This window comes from Myxocyprinus asiaticus, chromosome 38 (assembly GCF_019703515.2).
Source record: "Myxocyprinus asiaticus isolate MX2 ecotype Aquarium Trade chromosome 38, UBuf_Myxa_2, whole genome shotgun sequence".
NCBI lineage: Eukaryota > Metazoa > Chordata > Actinopteri > Cypriniformes > Catostomidae > Myxocyprinus > Myxocyprinus asiaticus.
The window spans coordinates 23,526,433-23,547,618 of record NC_059381.1 but is presented as its reverse complement, the minus strand read 5'-3'; the positions used below and the strand labels follow the sequence as shown (position 1 = coordinate 23,547,618).

General features: G+C 38.4%; 1 protein-coding gene across 2 annotated transcripts in view; it reads right to left on the bottom strand.

Annotated features, from left to right (window-relative positions):
- ppp3ca (protein phosphatase 3, catalytic subunit, alpha isozyme) overlaps positions 1 to 15,350 on the bottom strand; it is a 72,665-nt gene extending 57,315 nt beyond the window's left edge. For both annotated transcript variants that reach the window (XM_051676773.1, XM_051676774.1), the window contains exon 1: positions 15,059 to 15,350. In XM_051676773.1, coding sequence (XP_051532733.1) covers positions 15,059 to 15,113 — 55 coding nt within the window. In that variant the 5' untranslated portion in view covers positions 15,114 to 15,350. The remainder of the gene's footprint in view (positions 1 to 15,058) is intronic.
- Positions 15,351 to 21,186: the final 5,836 nt, after the last annotated feature.

The window sequence follows — 21,186 nt, the reverse complement described above, 5'->3', positions numbered from 1 at the left end:
AACAACAACAACAACAACAACAAACAATTGCGTTAAGTCATGGCATCCGCTCATGTTATTTCTTCCTGCATTGCATGCCACATGTTTACTATAGCTTCTTCCATCAGCAGTGAGGGATTTACATATGATAAATGTAAGGAATTAGTCAGGCTGACGGAGAAGTTAATGAGTTAGAGACACGCATCTGAATGCTAGTGGAGGTCAGTGAGAAAGAAAAGCCGGTAGATACTGTTTCAGATGTGGGTAGTACAGTGAGCAACACACACACTTTGGTTCCGGCTGTAGAGCCCCCGCAGCAGGGCATTTGGGTGACGTCTCGGCGGCATACTCACTCAGCAAAGTGACACCACTCTCCGTTCCTGTTAGGGTTTCCAAGCATCTGACATCAGATCAAATTTACAAGTGCTGGCTAATTCTAAACGTAGATTTTCTAAAATTGTTATTCATGTCGGCACTAACGATGTCCGGCTTCGCCAGTCGGAGATCACTAGAGATAATGTTAAAGAGGTGTGTAAACTTACAAAAACGATGTCAGATACTGTAATATGCTCTGGTCCCCTCCCTGCTCGTCATGGTGACAAGGTTTATAGTAGACTAGTGTCACTGAATGGCTGGATGTCTGAGTGGTGTCCGGAGAATAGCATAGGATTTATAGACATTTGGAAGAGTTTTTGGGGCAAATCTGACCTGCTAAAGAGAGATGGACTCCATCCCTCCAGGGAAGGTGCTGCTCTCTCCTCTAGTAATTTGGCTCATATCTTAATAGTGATAGTACTTGACTAACTGTGGCCCAGGTCAGGAAGCAGACAACTGGATAATCCGAATGTCTGCAAGCTGCCTTGAGATGTCACACAGGTCACATAAACTACAACACATAGAGTCTGTATCACCTAGATATCATATAGAGACTGTGTCTGTTCCCCGAACTACCAAACACAAACCCTCTCACTAAATCATTTAGAAAAAATATGATTACGGTCAAACTTGAAAATAATAATAATAATAATAATTTGAAGATAAACATCATATAAAGGTAGGGCTACAAAACATTAGATCTCTTTCAACCAAAGCACTAATTGTAAATAAAATTATTACAGATCACAATTTGGATGCGCTCTATTTAACTGAAACCTGGTTTAAACTGGATGAATATATTAGTTTAAATAAATCTACTCCCCCAGGTTATCGTTATAAACATGAGCCTCATCTGAAGGGTCGAGGAGGAGGTGTTGCTACAATTTACAGTGAGGTTTTTGGTGTTACTCAGAGGACGGGATATAAGTTTAAACCTTTTGAATGAATTATGCTTAATGTGACACCATCAGATATAAATAAAAATCTCTGTCATTCCTACAATATCAAAATCCAAAAAAGGAGGTAGATCCTTTTCCTATTTGGCACCAAACTATGGAATAGTCTCCCTAATGCGGTTCAGGATGCAGACACACTCACTCAGTTTAAGTCTAGATTAAAGACTCAACTATTTAGCCAGGCATTCACCTAATTTATCCATCAACGCACACTTAGGCTGCTTTAGTTAGGTCTGCCGGAACCAGAAACATTTGTCATAATCTATAACTGCAATAAATTGAATGGCATCTACACTAATATTATTCTATTTGTTTCTCTGTCTCAACCTCGAGATTCATACTGATGCCAACTCCAACTGTAAAACATCGGATACTTCATATGCCACTGCCTGAACCTTGGATTTAGGATGGACCCCACTGAGCCTCACTGAAATGACCTGCCGGTTGAACTGCGATGCACCAAATTGATCTCTGCCTGCATCACCTTTGTCTATTGATGGACTACAATCTTGAAATGGAATACATAAACTATCAATTAACTGCCAACAAAAGCCTTCGTCAGCCAACTAACAAAGGACAATGCATCTATGTGAACTTTTGCAGTTAATCCAGGATGAACTTCAAAGACATTAGTCATTAAGCTTACAGTTCATACAAAATCTTTGTTTAAACATTGGTCCTTAACACTTACTTAGTTTACTAATTTTAAACCATGACTTGCACTGCACACAAATAACTAATATTGGCATTATATTCATGCTGTTAAGCCAGAGGGGAATTGGCCCCCACAGTGAGCCTGGTTTCTCTCAAGGTTATTTTTCTCCATTAACCAACATCTTATGTAGTTTTGTGTTCCTTGCCACAGTTGCCTTCGGCATGCTCACTGGGGTTCTAAATACAATTATTATTACATTTTTATACACAATTTACAATCATATTTAATCAAACTACAAAATGATGATTCTAAGACTTTATAGGTATTACAGTTTCATTTTCTGTTAAAGCATGACTTTCTGTAAAGCTGCTTTGGAACGATGTGTGTTGTGAAAAGCGCTATACAAATAAAAATGACTTGACGACCTTACAGTTATAACTAAAGGTTTTCTTAATTTAAATGGTTTGTTGCACATGGGCCCTGTTCCCAAATCTAGTGAGCTGTCTTGCTGTCTACTGCCTACATAAGATGTATCCTAACTGAAATGAAACCTCATGTCCAGTTTGGAGTACACTACATCGGGAGTATACAAATAACTCCCCATCACATGAAGCGCACAGAAGACTCGACACACAATTGATTTCAATAGGCAAGGGATAGTATTAGCATGTTGCTAATCTAATTCTGTGATACTCTAAGAAGCATCAAAATAGCATAAATAAATATAATAAGTAAAATGCTCTTAATCTTAATAAGAACTAGAACTCTGATATTTTTTTGCCTCTATTGCCATATTGGATGGATTTTTTCACTGAGGTGCCTTAGAAGGTATAAAAGAGGATATCTTTTGAAGACAGTAGCATAATTATGCTAAGACACTGTGAATAATCACTGTGCAATGAAGCATTATTTTGCTTTCTACTTTTCGGAAAATCTTCGCATTGGTGCCCCTATGATCCTTTTTTTTAAAAAAAGATTTTTATCCCCTTTTCTCCCAATTTGGAATGCCCAACTCCCACTACTTTGTAGGTCCTCGTGGTGGCGCGGTTACTCAAAGTTGCCTCCGCTTCTGAGATCGCCAATCCAAGCATCTTATCATGTGGCTCGTTGTGCATAACACCGTGGAGGCTCCGCATGTGGAGGCTCATGCTACCCTCCGCGATCCACGCAAAATTTACCACGTGCCTCATTGAGAGCGAGAACCACTAATTGCGACCACGAGGAGGTTACCCCATGTGACTCTACCCTCCCTAACCACCGGGCCAATTTGGTTGCTTAGGAGACCTGGCTGGAGTCACTCAGCACACCCTGGATTCGAACTTGCGACTCCAGGAGTGGTAGTCATCGTCAATACTTGCTGAGCTACCCAGGCCACCCGCACCTATGATCCCTTAAAATCCTGCCTATATAGGCAGCTAGGTTTTGGATCAGAGCCTATGACTATTCAGTGATATTGACAATGACACTGGTCAAATTATTTACTTTTCACTGTTACACATTGTCCATATTTTGGTCCAAATAAACTGTGCATAGCAGTCTAAAAACATGTCAGTTGTCAGCATACGACAAGCCGCTAACATCGCACAGCAGATCTTTTATCAATGTACAATTTTAGGTATTTAAGAAGTGGCACGGAACTGTGGAGGCTGTTAAAAGAACACAGAGAGGTGGACATGTTGACAGGACATTATTAATAACTGAAGAAACTGGATTACATAATGGCCTACACAGTGTCTACCACATTAACTCTAGCTGGATCAACTCCACGGCAGGAAGCTGTATGGCTAGAAATCGCTTTAAACATTTTGACTAGCGTTGCAAACTAATGACCTCCGTATCTCATGCCGTTGTGTACGATCTCTGTCGCTGCTTGTTTTACAAAAAATAAACACACATGACTAAATAGATGTGGCAAACAGAATTGGGAGTGCTCTGCTTTATCTGACTCAACTCGAAACATGACCACTTTTCGTGTCGAAATGTGTTGGTGTTCCCCGAAACATGCACAGATTTGGAGTGTGCTCAGCCTCCACATGTTCGCAGGCTATTACAGTGTGGCAGCTTGCAGGCCTGAGCACAGCCCATGCATGAAAAGCCAATATGCTGGAGAAGGGAGAGATAAAAGAGATGGAGTCAGTGTGGCTGCCCTGCTGACTGGTACGAGAATGGGGGGCAGGGGCTGGGCCAGAGCGGGCATGGAGGTGTGCTTTAGGATAAGGATGGGGGGGGGGGGGGGGGGGGTTGCCACTTTTAATTAAAGTCACACTAAATCACTGTAAACGTAAATATGAATTAATGAAGCTTGGTTATTTATGTACAGTACACGTAACTCATAATTACCTTACTTCCGACAAGAGGTCTGGAAACCGACCCGGGTCCCTCGAGACCCGATAAACCGCAGAGTACGGGTCCGTTTTTCAAGTACTTTGGGTTCAGATCGGGTTTGTAAATAAAGGATTAGTTCACCCAAAAATGATAATTCTCTCATGATTTACTCACCTTTATGCCATCCTAGATGTGTATGTCTTTCCTTCTTTAGCAAACCGAAATAAAGGTTTTTATAAGCACATTTCAGCTCTGTTTGTCCATACAATGAAAGCGAATGGGTGCCATGATGCTATTGGCTGTTTGACAGTCCAAAAGGCATATTTAGGCAGCATAAAAGTAATCCACACAACTCCAGTCGATCAATTAATGTCTTCTGAAGCAAATCGTTAGGTTTGTGTAAGAAAATAATCGATAATTAAAACTTTATTAGTTATTACTTAAAAAAACGCTTCCTGTTACCAGTCGACCCATCACAGAGCTGTCGCGTGACATAAGCGCAGTGGCGCGTTCACGCGAGAAGTCAGATATGCGCGCTTTGTTTACAACAGAGGAACAAATGTCACGTGAGAGTTAGGTCATTTCAAACAGCAATACAGCGGTGGGGGGAAGCAATGATTTAAAGTTAAAAACGTTTTAATTATCAATTTGTTTCTTACTTAAACCTATCGAGTCATGTGGATTATTTTTTTGCTGCCTAAATATGACTTTTGGACCATCAACCAGCAGCATCATGGCACCCATTTGCTTTCATTGTGTGGACAAGCAGAGCTGAAATGTGCTTCTTAATCTTAATTTCGGTTCTCCTGAAGAAGGAAAGACATACACATCTGGGATGGCTTAAAGGTGAATAAATCATGAGAGAATTTTCATTTTTGGGTGAACTAATCCTTTAATGAAACAGGCATACCTTACTTGCTTTGTGCACTCTCACTCACAGACACACATGAACGTACAAGTTAGGGGCCTTTCACATCGAATGTGTTTTTGCTCGCATCTGCTCTGTTTTTCCAGCACGCGCTGGATGGATGTCTCTTGCACCCAACTATTGCACCAAAAACGCATGTCGAGACACCTGTGTTCTGTTCATTCATTGTGCTTCATCTAGCTTATTTTAACACAGGTGTCAAAAATTTGACATTGTATAGAAGTTCAGGCTGCAAAGGACTTCATGTGACTGTTACATTGTTACACATGATTCCAGAATGTTCTGCACCAAGCAAAGTTTCAACGCCTGATAAACGGTAAGTCAAAGTTTTTTTCCTTCTGCTTTAGTGTGCTGAGGGGCTGCCGTGCTTTACTAAAACTGTGTATGTTACGAATGTTGCCTACAGTTCTTACATAAAATACAGCCTATTGTAACAATACTTGCTTGGAGAAGAAAATAATAAAAAGAGTGAGCGATTTAAGGTCCGGGCTTAAAATCTGACGTACCGTTCGGGTAGGGTGCGGTCACATGGTCTCTTTCATTTTAAAGCTCATGCAGACCTCTACTTCCGACGCCACTTAAAGGCCACATATGTTCATGCAAGACTGCTTTGTAACAAGTTGTCACTGAGACAGCTCCAGCGTTCATCCATGGACCTGTCACGTATGTGTGCAATGTACAAGCGTTCTTCTCATGCGTGTCTCTCTCTTTTTTCTTCCTATCTTCTTATTTCTCTCCCCCTCACTATCATGCCTTCCCTTTTTGCCCTGCCTGTCCTCTTTGGCCTTCATCTGTCACTTTCTCTCCACATTCTTCATATTCTCTTTTGCCGTCCTCCAGATCCTTTGTCCACCTTTCACCATGGAAACGTCTTTATTTCCTACACGGCTCCAGCCTTTGCACTCTCAACTCCCCATTACACGCCAACACCTAACCTTTTTCATTGTTCTGTCTCTAAGATGGTCTTCATCCTCACTTTCATCCTTTCTTCTCCACTTCCTCATCTCCCTCCTCTTCTCCATCTCATCAGTAGACCTCAGGGAAGTGTTGTTATGTAAGAAAGCCATGTGAACTTAAACACTTCTGCAAACCACTGCTTAAATAATTCACCCACACTACTATATAAAGCCTGCATATGTACATATCAGGCAAACAGATCCTGAGAATCCAGCTCACTCCCTATTAATTGTGTTATTAATTACTCCACCTAACCATTTACTCCAGTGTAACTGCTTCATATGACTGGACTTGAATGGACTTTGTCTTCTAGTTACCAGATTATGCTCACAGTTGAACACATTGATCATTCAAAGAATAGCCAGAGGGATCTCACTAATTCAAAGGGAAAACACAAGCTTATTAAGTCATTTAAAATGTATATGTTGAATATGGGTAATTGCAACTGCATGTTAAGAGAAGGCTTAGACTGAGATATTTGGATCAACCACTGATACCGAAGCTATAATGACAGAGCATCTGTTTGGAGCCAGAAAGGACTTCCACTCTGGTGATGGTATATTCTGCATCATTCACTTTCATTCAAATAATACAATCAGTTTTGTTAAAGGTAAACAAAGGAACTCAGCCTGGTCTAGCATCTTGTTATAAAACACAACAGTCTGGATCCAGAAGTAAAATCCTGTTCATGATCATTTGGGAAGTCAACATGTTGCTACCTTGAAAATGACATTTTCGCATCAGTTCCAGTGTGTTTACCTTCTCCTGTGGTGTGACTGATGGCATGTTGCATCAGCAGCCTCATGGACCCAGTTTTTTCGTCCAGTGTTGAAACCAGGAATTAATCACGTCTGCATAATCAATGATGAGCGTGATTCTGAGGTTCCATTTTCCCTCTTAGATTACATTTTTTCTTCACTGATGGTTAGTTTTAAGTTTGGGGTTTGGGGGTAGAGTTAATAAAATATGCATTCCTTTTCCCTGTATTAGCCGAAATTATTTACAACTAAAAACAGCCCGCTTTTGGCGCCCCTCTGTGGACATTTCACCCCGCAACTAGAGCTCACATGTGCGCATATGTTTAAAAACACTTCACACTTTGGCCACTGGGGGCAGTGGTACGAAATTTGGTGCACACAGACCAAGTTTATCCGAAGAACTTTCGACCTACTGCCGTCAAATTCACAGTGAGATCAGTCCGTTTTCTCCATAGGGGAACTGATTTTTAATAGAAACTTAAAAGAGAAAGATTCACTAATCAGAGAATCGCAGCAAACAAACCAAGGCAAATGAGCTCTGCAGCAACCACCCACTTCCATGACGCACTATGAATGACGCAACTGAGTCGGTCTCCCTACACTCTCAAACTACTCATATATTTGAAAATATTTTAATATTTTGCAATAAACATAAAATTAGTGCTGTAGGAATTAACGCGTTAATCGCATGTGATTAATTTAAAATGTTTAACGTGTTAATTTCTCCTAATCGCAATTAACGCATTTACCGTTAATACGGCATAAACCAGCATAAACACTGGTTGGGAGGGTGGAACCTTTGTAATGTGTTTGCCCGGAGTCATTACAGTGATGGACACACCACAACAGCGCTTCCCTGTCAGTGTTAAAATTATGGAGAAAGGACCTCTTAGTGCTATTATTTGGTGTACAAAACAAGTCTAGATGGGACTTGTGATAGAAATCAAGCATATTCAGCGCATTTTAATTACCACAGAAGCACGTCAAGTCTTAACTATCACTCCGTTTTTCCCATGGAGTTCAAAGCGGCACTGAATGCTGGCGTTGCCGCCCTGACAAGAATCATGAATGCAGCTTCAGGATTGCTGTAGGAAAGCAGATAGTCATATTCTACAGGCAGATTAATATTGTGGAAGATAAGAGTTTAACAGATTTAATGCACATTGCAATGAATACTAAACCTATGGGGACTAAAGTCATCTTTACACATTAAAGATGGCAGTAGCTGCATCTGAAGTGGCAATTGTATTGTATTTTCACAGAGCAGTTATAAATGCATTCACACAGCAGTTGCAAATGCATAAATAATGTTATGAGATGAATATTTTAAGTGTAAAATTATGAGATATATAGAGAATTTAGAAATATGAAATGAATGAAAATATGATAATACTAAACCTATGGAGACTAATTCTTTCAATAAGTCAACCTCCCAATTAGACTTTGGCACTATTTTAGTGCATTCCTGTCTTTATACATTGGAAGGCTTTGTGTGGAAAATATTAATAACACATATTGTTTTGTTTTCTTTCCTCAGATAGAAATAAATGCATTTTGACAGGAATAAGTATATATGGTGTCTCATTTCAGCATTTTGGAAATCTGCGATTAATCGCGATTAACTACAAAAAATATGTAATTAATCGCAATTAAAAAATTTAATCAACTGACAGCCCTACTTAAAATAAATTGATTCTATACTCTATACTTTCTACACTATGACTAAGTACACAGTCTTTTACCTTCATCTTTTTGTCTGATTTTCAAATATGCGTTTGCTTCAAATTAAAGCTTGTAAAGTGATTTACCTCACAGCTGGTTGGTTTGGTTCATGACTTAGAATCATTTTATGAAGAATTGTATGAAATCCCTATGGAAGAAATTAATGGGATAAACACTTCTGGAACCAAAACTGTTGAAAAAGTGGGCAGGCACTGCTGCACTCTGTTGTGCTTTGTTGCTTTAATTAAGAATAGAATATTGAGTTTAGAATTTAATATTTAGCAGTTGCGACATGATGACTTTAAGAGAACAAGAATATGTCACACAAGTAGGCCCAGACAGAATCTGCAGACTTTGCAGTTTCTGTATCGATTTTGGGTGGAAATTTTTTGAATTCTACATAATGAATTTACAAAATATGTGTTCAAATCTGTTAAACACTGTTATACACTGAACATGCAAGAGGCAAAGGATGTGTAGAACTTTCTGAATGACATTTGTTAAAATTCTGTGGAAATCACAGATGCTGTATGGGCCTGCATGGCTAAAAGTGTGTGGACACGTGAACACCACACACATATGCTTGTTGAACTTTTAATCTCAAAACCTTAGGCATTAAACCCTCCCTTTGTTGCTAGAACAGCTTGCACTCATCTTCAGACATGAGCATCTGTAAAGTCAAGCACTGATGTTGGCCAATCGGGCCTGGCTTGCAGTTGGTGTTCTAATTCATCCCAAAGGTGTTCAGTGGGTTTTCAGGTCAGTCAAGTTCTTCCATACAAGACCCAGTAAATAATTTCTTTATGGACCTTGCTTTGGGCACAGGGGCATTATGCTAGAACAGAAAGTGAGCCCTAAATTGCAATCACAGAATTGTCCAGAATGTCACTGTCTTCTGTAGCATTAAGATTTGTCTTTACTGAAACCTTTGGAATAGCCAAATTCAATAACTTGAGGGGGCATCCACAGACATTGGTCATGTACGTACAGTAGTGTGAGTAATAAACAACACCACAGCTTGTTTTGTTAATATGACAATGTAAGGTTAACAGCAATGTTACAACACTAATCTTCACATTATATCCTAATCAGAATATAACTCTAGGTGTCTCACCTTCCTGACTGTCCCGTTTATATCCTGACAATACCTCTAGAGCCCCTTGTGGCTTTCCAAGCCTCAACAGAACTAACACAGTTAATGTCCTAGAATTGAACTCACTAAAGTAGGACGTGCTAAGCCTTGCATGTAGGCAACCCAGAACAGCGAGTGGGCTGGTGGGCTACTGATAGCTAGAGTCCCACAAGCACTCAAATGGCTGGGCTGAAGCAACACTTGACCTTCCCACTCTCTGCTTTATGGATATAGAGCTGGTCGCTGATTGACAGGTTTCAGTCTTTGAAGAACACTGTCTTTCTTCAAGAACATTCAAATAAGGGGGCCCGGGTAGCTCAGCGAGTATTGACGCCGACTACCACCCCTGAAGTCGCGAGTTCGAATCCAGGGTGTGCTGATGGACTCCAGCCAGGTCTCCTAAGCAACCAAATTGGCCCAGTTGCTAGGGAGGGTAGAGTCACATGGGGTAACCTCCTCGTGGTCGCGATTAGTGGTTCTCACTCTCAATGGGGCGTGTGGTAAGTTGTGCGTGGATCGTGGAGAGTAGCATGAGCCTCCACATGCGGAGTCTCCGTGTGTGTCATGCACAAAGAGCCACGTGATAAGATGCGGGGAATGACGGTCTCAGAAGCGGAGGCAACTGAGACTTGTCCTCCGCCACCCGGATTGAGGTGAGTAACTGCGCCACCACGAGGACCTACTAAATAGTGGGAATTGGGCATTCCAAATTGGGAGAAAAGTGGATAAAAATACAAAAATACAAAAACATTCAAATAACTAAATAGTGTCTCTGTAATCTAAACAGCTGGCTGAAGGTTTCAACAAACAATTACACCTAACTGATTCCATGGATTTTATTTCAATAGATATTTTTTACAGTAGTGTCATATTTGATTTTTGAGGGGGATGAAAACTAAGCTGCAAGGGATAGGCGTACAGTCCAGTCTCTTTAATGGCATGCAATGAACAAAGCTGTATAAGCTCCTAGATCACATCTAATTTTCCACAACTCATGTTTTCTGGAGTTTTTTGTCCAAAGGAAGGAAAGGTTTTTTTTTTCAATGTTTCATCAGTGGAACGATTAAAACACTTTAAAAACACAGTAAAATCCATTGAAGAGACTGTATGTCAATCCCTCACAGCTTTGTTGTCATTCCTGTCAAAAATGAAAGCTGGTGCTACTGTGAATAAGGTACATAGTCACAATGTATTCAACGATATTCCTAGCAATGTAAAATAAAGCTACATCGTGAATATCCCAATGATTTGTATGCATTTTTTATTTGATTTCCTAAGGTTCCTTAGGGGCGTTTTATTAGACAAGTTTTGCGATCCTGTAGTTCATTTCATCACACTGATGCTGTGTCAACTCTCTGGCGCTATGGGGATCTCTGAATCCCTTTAGAATCATGGCAATTTTAATTAGCAGATATCAATCTCTTCAGCAGCGATCCAGTTGGTTTTGGGTGAGAACAGACCAAAATGTAATTCCTTTTTCACTGTACATCTTGCAACTGCAGTCTCTAGGCACAATCATGATTTCAAGCTTGATTACTCTTCCTAGTGCTTGACATATGCACAGAGTGCTAGATCACGCTATAGGAAGTGTAATCGAACTTGAAATCATGATTGCCAAGGAGACTGCTGTCAAGATGTACAGTGAAAAAGGAGTTACATTTTGGTCTGTTCTCACCCAAAACCAATTGGTCATATGTCATATGGATTACTTTTTAGCTCACTCCGTCTCATTTATGGAGCTTCAAAGGCCTGATCACCATTCACTTGCATTGTATGGACCTCCAAAAATGAGACTTTCTTTAAAAAAATCTTTGTGTTCAGCAGAAGAAAGAAAGTCATACACATCTTAGATGGCACAAGGGTGAGTAAATGATGAGAGAATTTCATTTTTGGGTGAACTATCCCTTTTACATTAGTTAATGCATTAAGTATCATAAACTAACAATGAACAATTTATTTTTAACAGCATTTGTTAATCTTTTTAAAAGTTAGTTAGTAAAAATGGAATTGTTCATTGTTAGTTCATAGTGCATTAACTAAAGTTAATGCAAATATAACTTTTGGTATTAAAAATGTATTACTAGATGCTGAAATTAACATAAATGCTTGATCATTGTTAGTTCATGTTAACTAATGTTAATAAATTGAACCTTATTGTAAAGTGTAACATAATGGTTTATTAGTAGATATTTTATACTGATGCATAAATGAAAATGGTTAGATATTCATCCTTGTGTTCATTTAGTAAAAACAGTGTGGAAAACTTACCTTGATAACTTTTTACGTTTTTTTTTTTTAATACTATATTTTAGTTCTTAAACAAGGGCTGTTTGAATGAAATGAATTGAGGGGGGAAAAAATCCCTTTTAAGCCATTTCAGAGCAACTACATAAACATATACAGTATATTGAATGTCATCAAAATGGTGGAAAATATTGAGCTATCATTTTTTAGCTATTTCGTCCTGCCATACTCTCAGAGTATGAGATGTTTTCCAGAATGTAAATTTGCCCCAGAGTTTGTATTTATTGATGTTACAATGCCCACTTTCATACTACACAAGGAGAAACATTAAGACAGATTCATCAACTGGAAATGAGCCTGAGAATGTTAGCACTGAGAGTGCAATATAATGATTTAGTATACAAAGAATTATGCACAGTACAGCTCCCATGAGACCAGGTGATAAACCAGCATCAACAGTATACCACTAAATGGAAAGCGCCATAAAATCCATTATGTCAGTGCAGGAATGAAAGGCCTAACTCTACTAGCACTTAGTAAATGAGACTCTGTAAATGACACACCATGCACTATTTTATGAAATCCTTCTTTGCTGCATTGGGGATTCTATGCAGGGACAAATTCTTTGTTTGTTCACTGTGTTTGGCACTGCACCCTGCTAAATATGAATGCTCACCTTACCTCATCACTGGGATTTTAGATGTGGTTATTTATTGCTACATTTTGTTGATGATAAAAGCCTTCAATTATACCTGGGGGGGGAGAAGAGACAGGCTGCTAACCACAGGGTAGAGCTCGAGTGGGGTGGTTCAGAGCATGTTGGTGATCTACAGCAAGCTAAAAGATCTAGGTCTCAACTCTGGGAGTTTGGCCGGGGTAATATGAGGTTGCCGGTGCATGGGTGGGGGGTCGCTACTATGACTCACTAAGTGTGACTAATACGACCTTAACTTTTAGAGAGATCAGATGACTTGCATTAAAGTCTGATTTATGATGGCCTTATTATAAGACTCGGATCCCTTCAAATGCAGATACAATTAGACAAATCTAAGATTCTGATGAAAATTATAGCCGAAGCATTTAAATGAATCCAGGTCAACATGGCAGAACTAAACAACATGTGAGGTGATCTTCAAATTGATATGTGCGATTATGTAGTAAGGCCTTAAATAGGGATAGTTCTGCCAAAAATGAAAAGTCTGTAATCATTTAGTCACCCTCATGTTGTTCCAAACCTGTATGACTTTCTTTCTTCTGCTGAACACAAAAGCAGATGTCATCATTATCTTTCACTGATCTTTTTTGACTGAGACTGAACATTCTGCCTAACATCTCCTTTTGTGTTCCACTAAAGAAAGTCATACAGGTTTGGAACAACATAAGGGTAACTAAATGTTCATTTTGGGAGAACTATCTCTTTAATACAAGAAGTGTTTTAAGTGCTACTGTTTATTGAACCAACAGAGTGAAAATACAGTACAAATACAAATGCAAATGAGGTCACATCACCATGCAAATTAAGAGATTCTGGAAATTGTAACTTTCAAATGTTAAGCCCACAGTATTTTTGCAATTCAAAGCGATCAGATAGACTACAGTGTTAAAGGAATAGTTCACCCAAAAATGAAATTTCTGTCATCATTTACTCAAACTCATGCCAACCCAGATGTGTATGAGAACATTTTTAGAAGATTATCTCAGCTCTTTTAGTCCATACAATGCAAGTGAATGATGGCCAGAACTTTGAAAGTCCAAAAAAGGCAGCATAAAAGTAATCCATAAAATTTCGGTGGGTAAACCTATATCTTCAGAAGCTATATGATAGGTGTGGGTGAGAAACAGATCAGTATTTAAGTTATTTTTTTACTTTAGATTTCCACTTTCACATTCTCCTTTTTATTTTGTTTTTGGCGATTTGCATTCTTTGTACATATCACCATCTACTGGGCAGGGAGGAGAATTTATAGTATAAAAGACTTGAATAATGAACTGCTTCTCACCCACACTTCAGAAGGTATGATACCTTTATGTGCTTTTTGGACTTTCAAAAGTCTGGTCACCATTCACTTGCATTGTATGGACCGACAGAGTTGAGATATTCTAAAAATCTTTGTTTGTGTTCAGCAGAAGAAAAAATCATACACATCTGGGATGGCATGAGTGTGAATAAATGATGAGAGAATTTTCATTTTTGGGTGAACTATCCCTTTAATTTGTCTCATGAATAAGAAACAGAATACCTCCAGAGTGTGCAATCCTACATACAAATCTACAAGAATAAATCTATAACAATCATGAAAGAATTATATATGCACCACTGGATGGCCTCCTATTAAACACAGTATACATAACTAAAAACAGAAACTCTGTTTGCATAAATATTATAATTTTGAGAATGAAAATGGATGAATTCAAAGAGGTAGTACTGTTATTGCTATGTCTAGTTTACATAAAATATCTCAAAGACTAAATGACATTCTAGATGGAAACAGTCAAGCTCTATTATGTTCCTTTGAATACGTGTGAATATTAATGTGGGCTACGTGAGTAACGTGACCACTAAATGTAAGCAAATCAATCGGACGCAACGGGGGCGTGACAATTTCCAGCTCAAATGATTTACTTTCGGGCTTGATCGCTGACAGGTAAATGTAAAAGGAAAACCAGTCTCTGAAGAATACAGTAAGGACTGCGAGATGCCACCTAAATCATGCTGCATCACCACTGGATCTGCCTTATTTAACGCATCGCCCTCTGCCTGCGCGCGAACTCAATTAAGATCAATCCATACCAGAGAAAAATCACACGACCAAACACGATTGAAGCTCCATAATGAACAGAACCTAAAAAACTGTTATTCCTCTATGATTATGAACACATAAAATGCAATCAATACGACGTGCCACTACTCAGCTCTACGCGCAGGCAACATCAACAATTAGTAAATAAATAACGCCACAACATCTATCGGTCACACACTGAAGCTTTTCAGGTAGAAGACAAGAAAAACAAACAATCTACACATACATTTTACAACCCGATCGGTGGAGTTCAAGACCATGTCGTCGTTAGACATCTTCATGGGCAGTGGAGATCTCCAGGCGAATGTGTTTCTCCCTCCTCTCAGATGAAGAGCTTTATTCTCGGCGTGTTTTCGCGGTGGCGAGAAGAGGTCGGTGAAGTGGCATCACTTGGATGCGTCTCCTCCGTGTCTTACCGCCGGCGCTGGTGATGCTGCTGCTGCTGCTGCCTGGAGAGGGTGGAGGACGCTGCTGCTGCTGAGACTCTGATTGCCGTGAGGGGGAGGATGGAGCTGAGGGGGTGGGGGCGGTAGAGAGAAACAGGAGAGAGATAGAGATAGAGAGCTCTTCTCGGGAGATCCTTTCAATGCATTGCACCACCCCGACATGGCGAAGCGGGGAACTCCCACGCACCCGCGTAAAGGGGCTGCGTGATGCTGCCATCAGGTGGAGGTGAAGGGCTTTCCCGAGAATGCGCCTGCAGCGCACTCGCCATGTTTAACAGTCAATAGTTCATATGCTACTCAGGACATAATGGTCTACGCTTGATTTACTAAACGCTGGGGTTTAAGGCATTTGTAGGTGGTGAAAACATTTTCTTTAATCGAAAAAGCGTACACAACTTTGAGTTTACTGTTGTCTTTTAAATGAGATTTAAAGGGATAGTTCCCACAAAAATGAAAATTCTCTCATAATTTACTCACCCTCATGCCATCCCAGATGTGTATGTCTTTCTTTCTTCATCAGAACACAAACAAAGAATTTTATAATATTTCAGCTCTGCAGGTCCATACAATGCAAGTGAATGGTGACCAGAACTTTAAAGCTCCAAAAAGCACAGATAGTGCTAGTAAAATTAATCTATACGACTCCATACGATCGCTTTGGGTGAGAAACAGATCCATATTTAAGTCAGTTTTTACTATAAATCTCCACTTTCACTTTCAAAATGTAAAAGAATGTGAAAGTGAAAGAGACAGTGGAGACTTCTCGTAAAAAGGACTTAAATATTGATCTGTTTCTCACCCACACTGATCATATCACTTCTGAAGATATGAATTTAACCATTGGAGTCGTATGGATTCCTTTTATGTGGCCTTTAAGTGATTTTTGGAGCTTCAAAGGTCTGGTCACCATTCACTTGCATTGTATGGACCAACAGAGCTGAAATATTCTTCCAAAAATCTTCATTTGTGTTCAGCAGAAGAAAGAAAGTCGTACACATCTGGGATGGCATGAGGGTGAGTAAATGATGAGAGAATATTTGGGTGAACTGTCCCTTTAAATGGATATACAGTTTCAGGCGTGGTGCCAATTTCTGACCCCCTAGTATGGTTATGTTTAGAGTTATGTATAGGGTTGGCTGGCAAAATGGCATAATACAGTCGACTAATTGTTACTACAATAAAACTATCTGATAATGGATTATTAGCCAAGGCTGCTATCAAAAAAACAAACATTAAACAAAAGGAATCTATTCAAACTACTCGCATGCATACCTATAGACCGTACTATTTCACTGGCCGAGAAGTGCGTCCTTCATCAAATACAGTACATACTCTGACAGTAGGCTAGGTGATTTTGGATGCAGGTTTTGACCATTTTTGGAGCTCAACTAATCATGAAGCATCTTTGCTTGTTCTGGTGGAAGTGTCACCGATCATTTAAGCAGTATGACTTGTAATAGGCCTAAAATGGGCGGTGTTTGTTACTTTCTTTTTTTAACCAACATACTAATTAATCTAATGTTTATATCGGGTGTTTTCGACCTGCAGGGCACGCGCTTTCCATCTTTTGACCATTAGGTGGCGACAAATGAGCATTTATTTATGTGTGTGTGTGTGTGTGTGTGTGTGTGTTATGAGCAGTGAGTCATTGAATCATCGAATCAACTGATTTGTTAACACCGAGTCATTCACAACCAAAACAATGTAAGTGAATGACGATTCGTCCTCTTAAAAGATTTGTTCAGAAACAGACTCGCTCACGAACGAAACACCTCTAGTTTGTTTATGCCTACACTCAAGAGAAGCGAAGCATATTTGACAAAACTACGAACGTATGAGGAACAGCACATAAAATAATGACTCACATAATGCTGAATAAGGAACCATGTCTACAGTGTGTTGTGCATGTTCTGAGGTGCTTGCAAATAACACCAGCCAAACACCAAACGTTCAAAGATACGTCGGTTTACTTTTCCGCCTTTAACAAGTACCAATCACGTTTATTGAGAGTGAAGATGATTCGTGACAAGCTGTGTCTGGTACTGAACCACGGATTGGCATGTGTGTCAGGGACAGGCTCAACCGTCAAGGCCCCGATATACTTCCTACGAAATAGAAGAATGTACGGGTGTGACGTGATTTAGAACAAAATCTGGCCAAAAAGAAGGTGTTTTTGCCTGGGCAAACATTTAGGAAAAATTCTTACTGAAATTATATATATATATATATATATATAAATATATAATTTTTTTAATTAAATGAAATTATATTAATTAAAATAAAAAAATGATGTTGTTTAACCTTTAAATCACAACAAAAATAATGCGAACTTGGCAACTGTGCTCCAGTGTTGCATGTCTTTATTACTTATGTTATGTTCGCAATGTAGTGAAATGACCACTAGATGCTGATCTATCATTGTATTTTTTTCCTGCATGTACTTGCTCTAAATGACGTTGGAACGCCAGATTACTTTGCAATACAATTTAGTTAATCTGTTTCATGGTCATTAGTCTGGGTAACACTCTAACATTCGCTGTTGGACAGTTGTTTTGTATTTAGGAATCCCTGACAGGATTGTGCAAGCCCAACATTTAAAAAATTTTCACTGACGGATCTATCTCATCAGCATCTCCTGTGTAAACATCAGTATTAGATCACACCTGTTCCTCTGATGACAGTCCTTGTCATTTGGCCTTGAGGGTTAAGACCCCTCAGCCCCTCCTCCTCGAATTCTCTGCCGCCTGCCAGTGAAGCTCTGTGGTCTCTCTCTCTTGTTCTCTACTGGGTCAGAGACAGATAGATAGCACAACCCCGTCAGTGTCATCCTATCAGGGGCACCTTTTCACAGGCAACCATTTGCTCTTGAATGTAGAGAGAGTGTCCAAGTATGCCCCATAATCCAATCAATATGTGTTTTTATATTCCGTTACTGTACTTTAGGGAATAATTCACCCCAAAATGAAACATCTGTCAAATTTCTCAGCTGCATGTCATTCCAAAACCTTATGCTGTTATTTTTTCATTTTGTGTTTCACAGAAAAATATAACCATATACTAGGCTAAGTAAAAAACATGAGGGTGAGTAAATAAAGACTTTTTCATTATGAGGGGCAATTATTTCTTAAATTAGGCTACATTTTCAAGCATCTGTACTTTATGAGAATACTGTAATTTTGGAAAACTTTTCCCTCACTACATCCTTAAGTTAATATCTTACCTTTGACTCCACTACACTCCAGAAAAAGCAACACACTCTCACGGCGAAATAGTCAGGATTCATACGACTTTTTTGCGACTGCACTCATTTTTCTCACATTTTCCCCTTTTGTTTTTCTTTCTTTTTTACGGTGGTATATTTTGCTGTTGTTTTCACTTGTTTGCACACACATAAAATGCACACACACACACACACACACACTCCTGAACACACACACACACACTCCTGAACACACATACACACTCCTGCTTGAATTATTTGTAACTTGAATAATTATTTTTAAAGTGTACGTATACTAATTTGCAGATTATATGTACTTAATGTCTGTTTACATTCAAATCTCCATAATTAATTTTTGCTGGTTAGTTGACTACTTGTAGTAATGTAATATAGACTGAGCTCTGACCTATGTAATATGTGCAGTGTTGGGTAATTTACTTAAAAATAGTAATCCACTACAAATGACTAATTATTTCTCTAAAATTTTAATCAGATTTCTTTGCTTATTAATTAATTGGAAACAATAATCACATTACTAATTACTTTACTAATTAGAAAGTTACTTTCTAAAACACTTTTCCGCTCAACAATCAGTGGATTTGTGATTCAGAAACAGCAGCAATAAGTTTAACAGCCGTATCTTCCAGATGACACTAAGCGTGACATGCACAGCAAGACACTCATAAGTTACAGTATGAGCAGGGTTGGGAGGGTTACTTTTGAAATGTATTCCACTACAGATTACAGAATACATGCTGTAAAATGTAATTTGTAACGTATTCTGTTAGATTACTCAAGGTCAGTAACGTATTCTAAATACTTTAGATTACTTCTTCAGCACTGGCAGATTTTTTCACTTGTTTTGACTATAAAAACTCTGCCAGTACAGTAAGACAAAATACACATGTTAAAAATACATTCTCTGAAAAACCTAAATATCTTATGCAGTGTTGTTTCTAAAACAAGATAAATCAAATTGATCATGTTTACAGGATTTCTAGATATTTTACAGGAAAACAATACAAAAATGATTATCAAGAATACGATTTTTGCCCTAATATCAAAGGTCTTACTAGAAAAAAGAAATTAAGTTCCAACATGAATTTTCTTGATAAAAAAATATGATCGTACCTGGTAACGTGTGCATGTAAAATGGCTAGAAATAGCATTTTAGCTTAGCATAAAGCTGACAATTTACACAAGGTTTATTTCTATTTCTTCTGCTCCAAACTTACTTCAAACTTACTTCTCTGTCTGCTCGTATGAATGTAACACATCATAAGAAAGTGTTTCACCGCTGTTCAAATGCACTTTGGATCGCATCATTTATATGTATAAATGTTTTCCATCTGAAAGGACTAAATATTAAATGAAACAAATGACAATAAAATGCAAAGTAATCTCTTCAGTAATCAAAATACTTTTTGAATGTAACTGTATTCTAATTACCAATGATTTAAATTGTAACTGTAGTGGAATACAGTTACTTATATTTTGTATTTAAATACGTAATCCCGTTACATGTATTTCGTTACTCCCCAACCCTGAGTATGAGTCATAACTATCAAAAAACAGCTTATTAAAAAAAAAAAAAAAAAAAAAAAACATAAAGATCCTGCGATTACATGAGATTTAGAACTATTAGAGGTAGACCGATATATTAGTTTTACCGATTAATCAATGCCGATAGTTGCTTTTTGAATCGGTTATTGGCAATAATCTATGATGATAGTTGCCAGTAGTTTTTTCATCATTTCGTCATGTCAAAAAAAGAGACCCTGGTGTGTTTTGGGCTTGTCTATACTTAAAAGTCCTACGTTATGCACCAAATCTTCATTTTTTTCTGGTAATTATTGGGATTTTGGTTCAACAAAAGACTGCATCTGGGATTTTATTCATTTTGGACTCTTTGTCTTTGCATGAAAAAAAACTAAAGAAATAATTTTTTTTAATTTACATTTTATAAATCGATTTTAAAAACGATCGTCCGATTAATCGGTTATCGGCCTTTCCCACCACCTTCGTTATCGGTATTGGCAAAATCCACTATCGGTCGACCGCTAATAATTATCTGCTTTTGATTTCGAAATGTAAACAGCTCTGAGAACAACACTTGCGCACATGTTAAAAGCCAGTAATAATGCTGGTAAAGTTTACATGCAAAGTGAAACAGGGAAGATCGGTTTTTGCTCAAGCTGCTAAATAATATTGGATTATGTATATATATTGCAAAACCAGAGGTCAGGTTCCTCTCAATTTTTTTTCACCACTAAATAACATTGAAAGGAGTTTTTTCTTTGCAAAGGTCACTTGGCTTTCAAACAGCAAGGCATGATTTTCTATAAAGCTGCTTTGAAATGACGTGTATTGTGAAAAGTGCTATACAAATATAAATGACTAGAGTGCAGACAAATTTATTTTCTCAAGAAAAACATGAAAATTGTGAGTTCATATTAGTTTTTCTCATTACAAACAAAATAAATGTAGTGCTGTTGTTTAACTTACTTTATTATAGAGCTCTGCTTTTTGTTGCCATTGTCAGACACTTTTGTTGCATTTATGATTGAAAAGACATTTATGTAGAATCCTTGAATAAGTTTGTGCGAAGCATTTGTGGGTGCCCGTATTGTATTGTATCGTGTCGTGAGGCTATGCATCATATTGTATCCTGAAATTTGTGTATCGTTA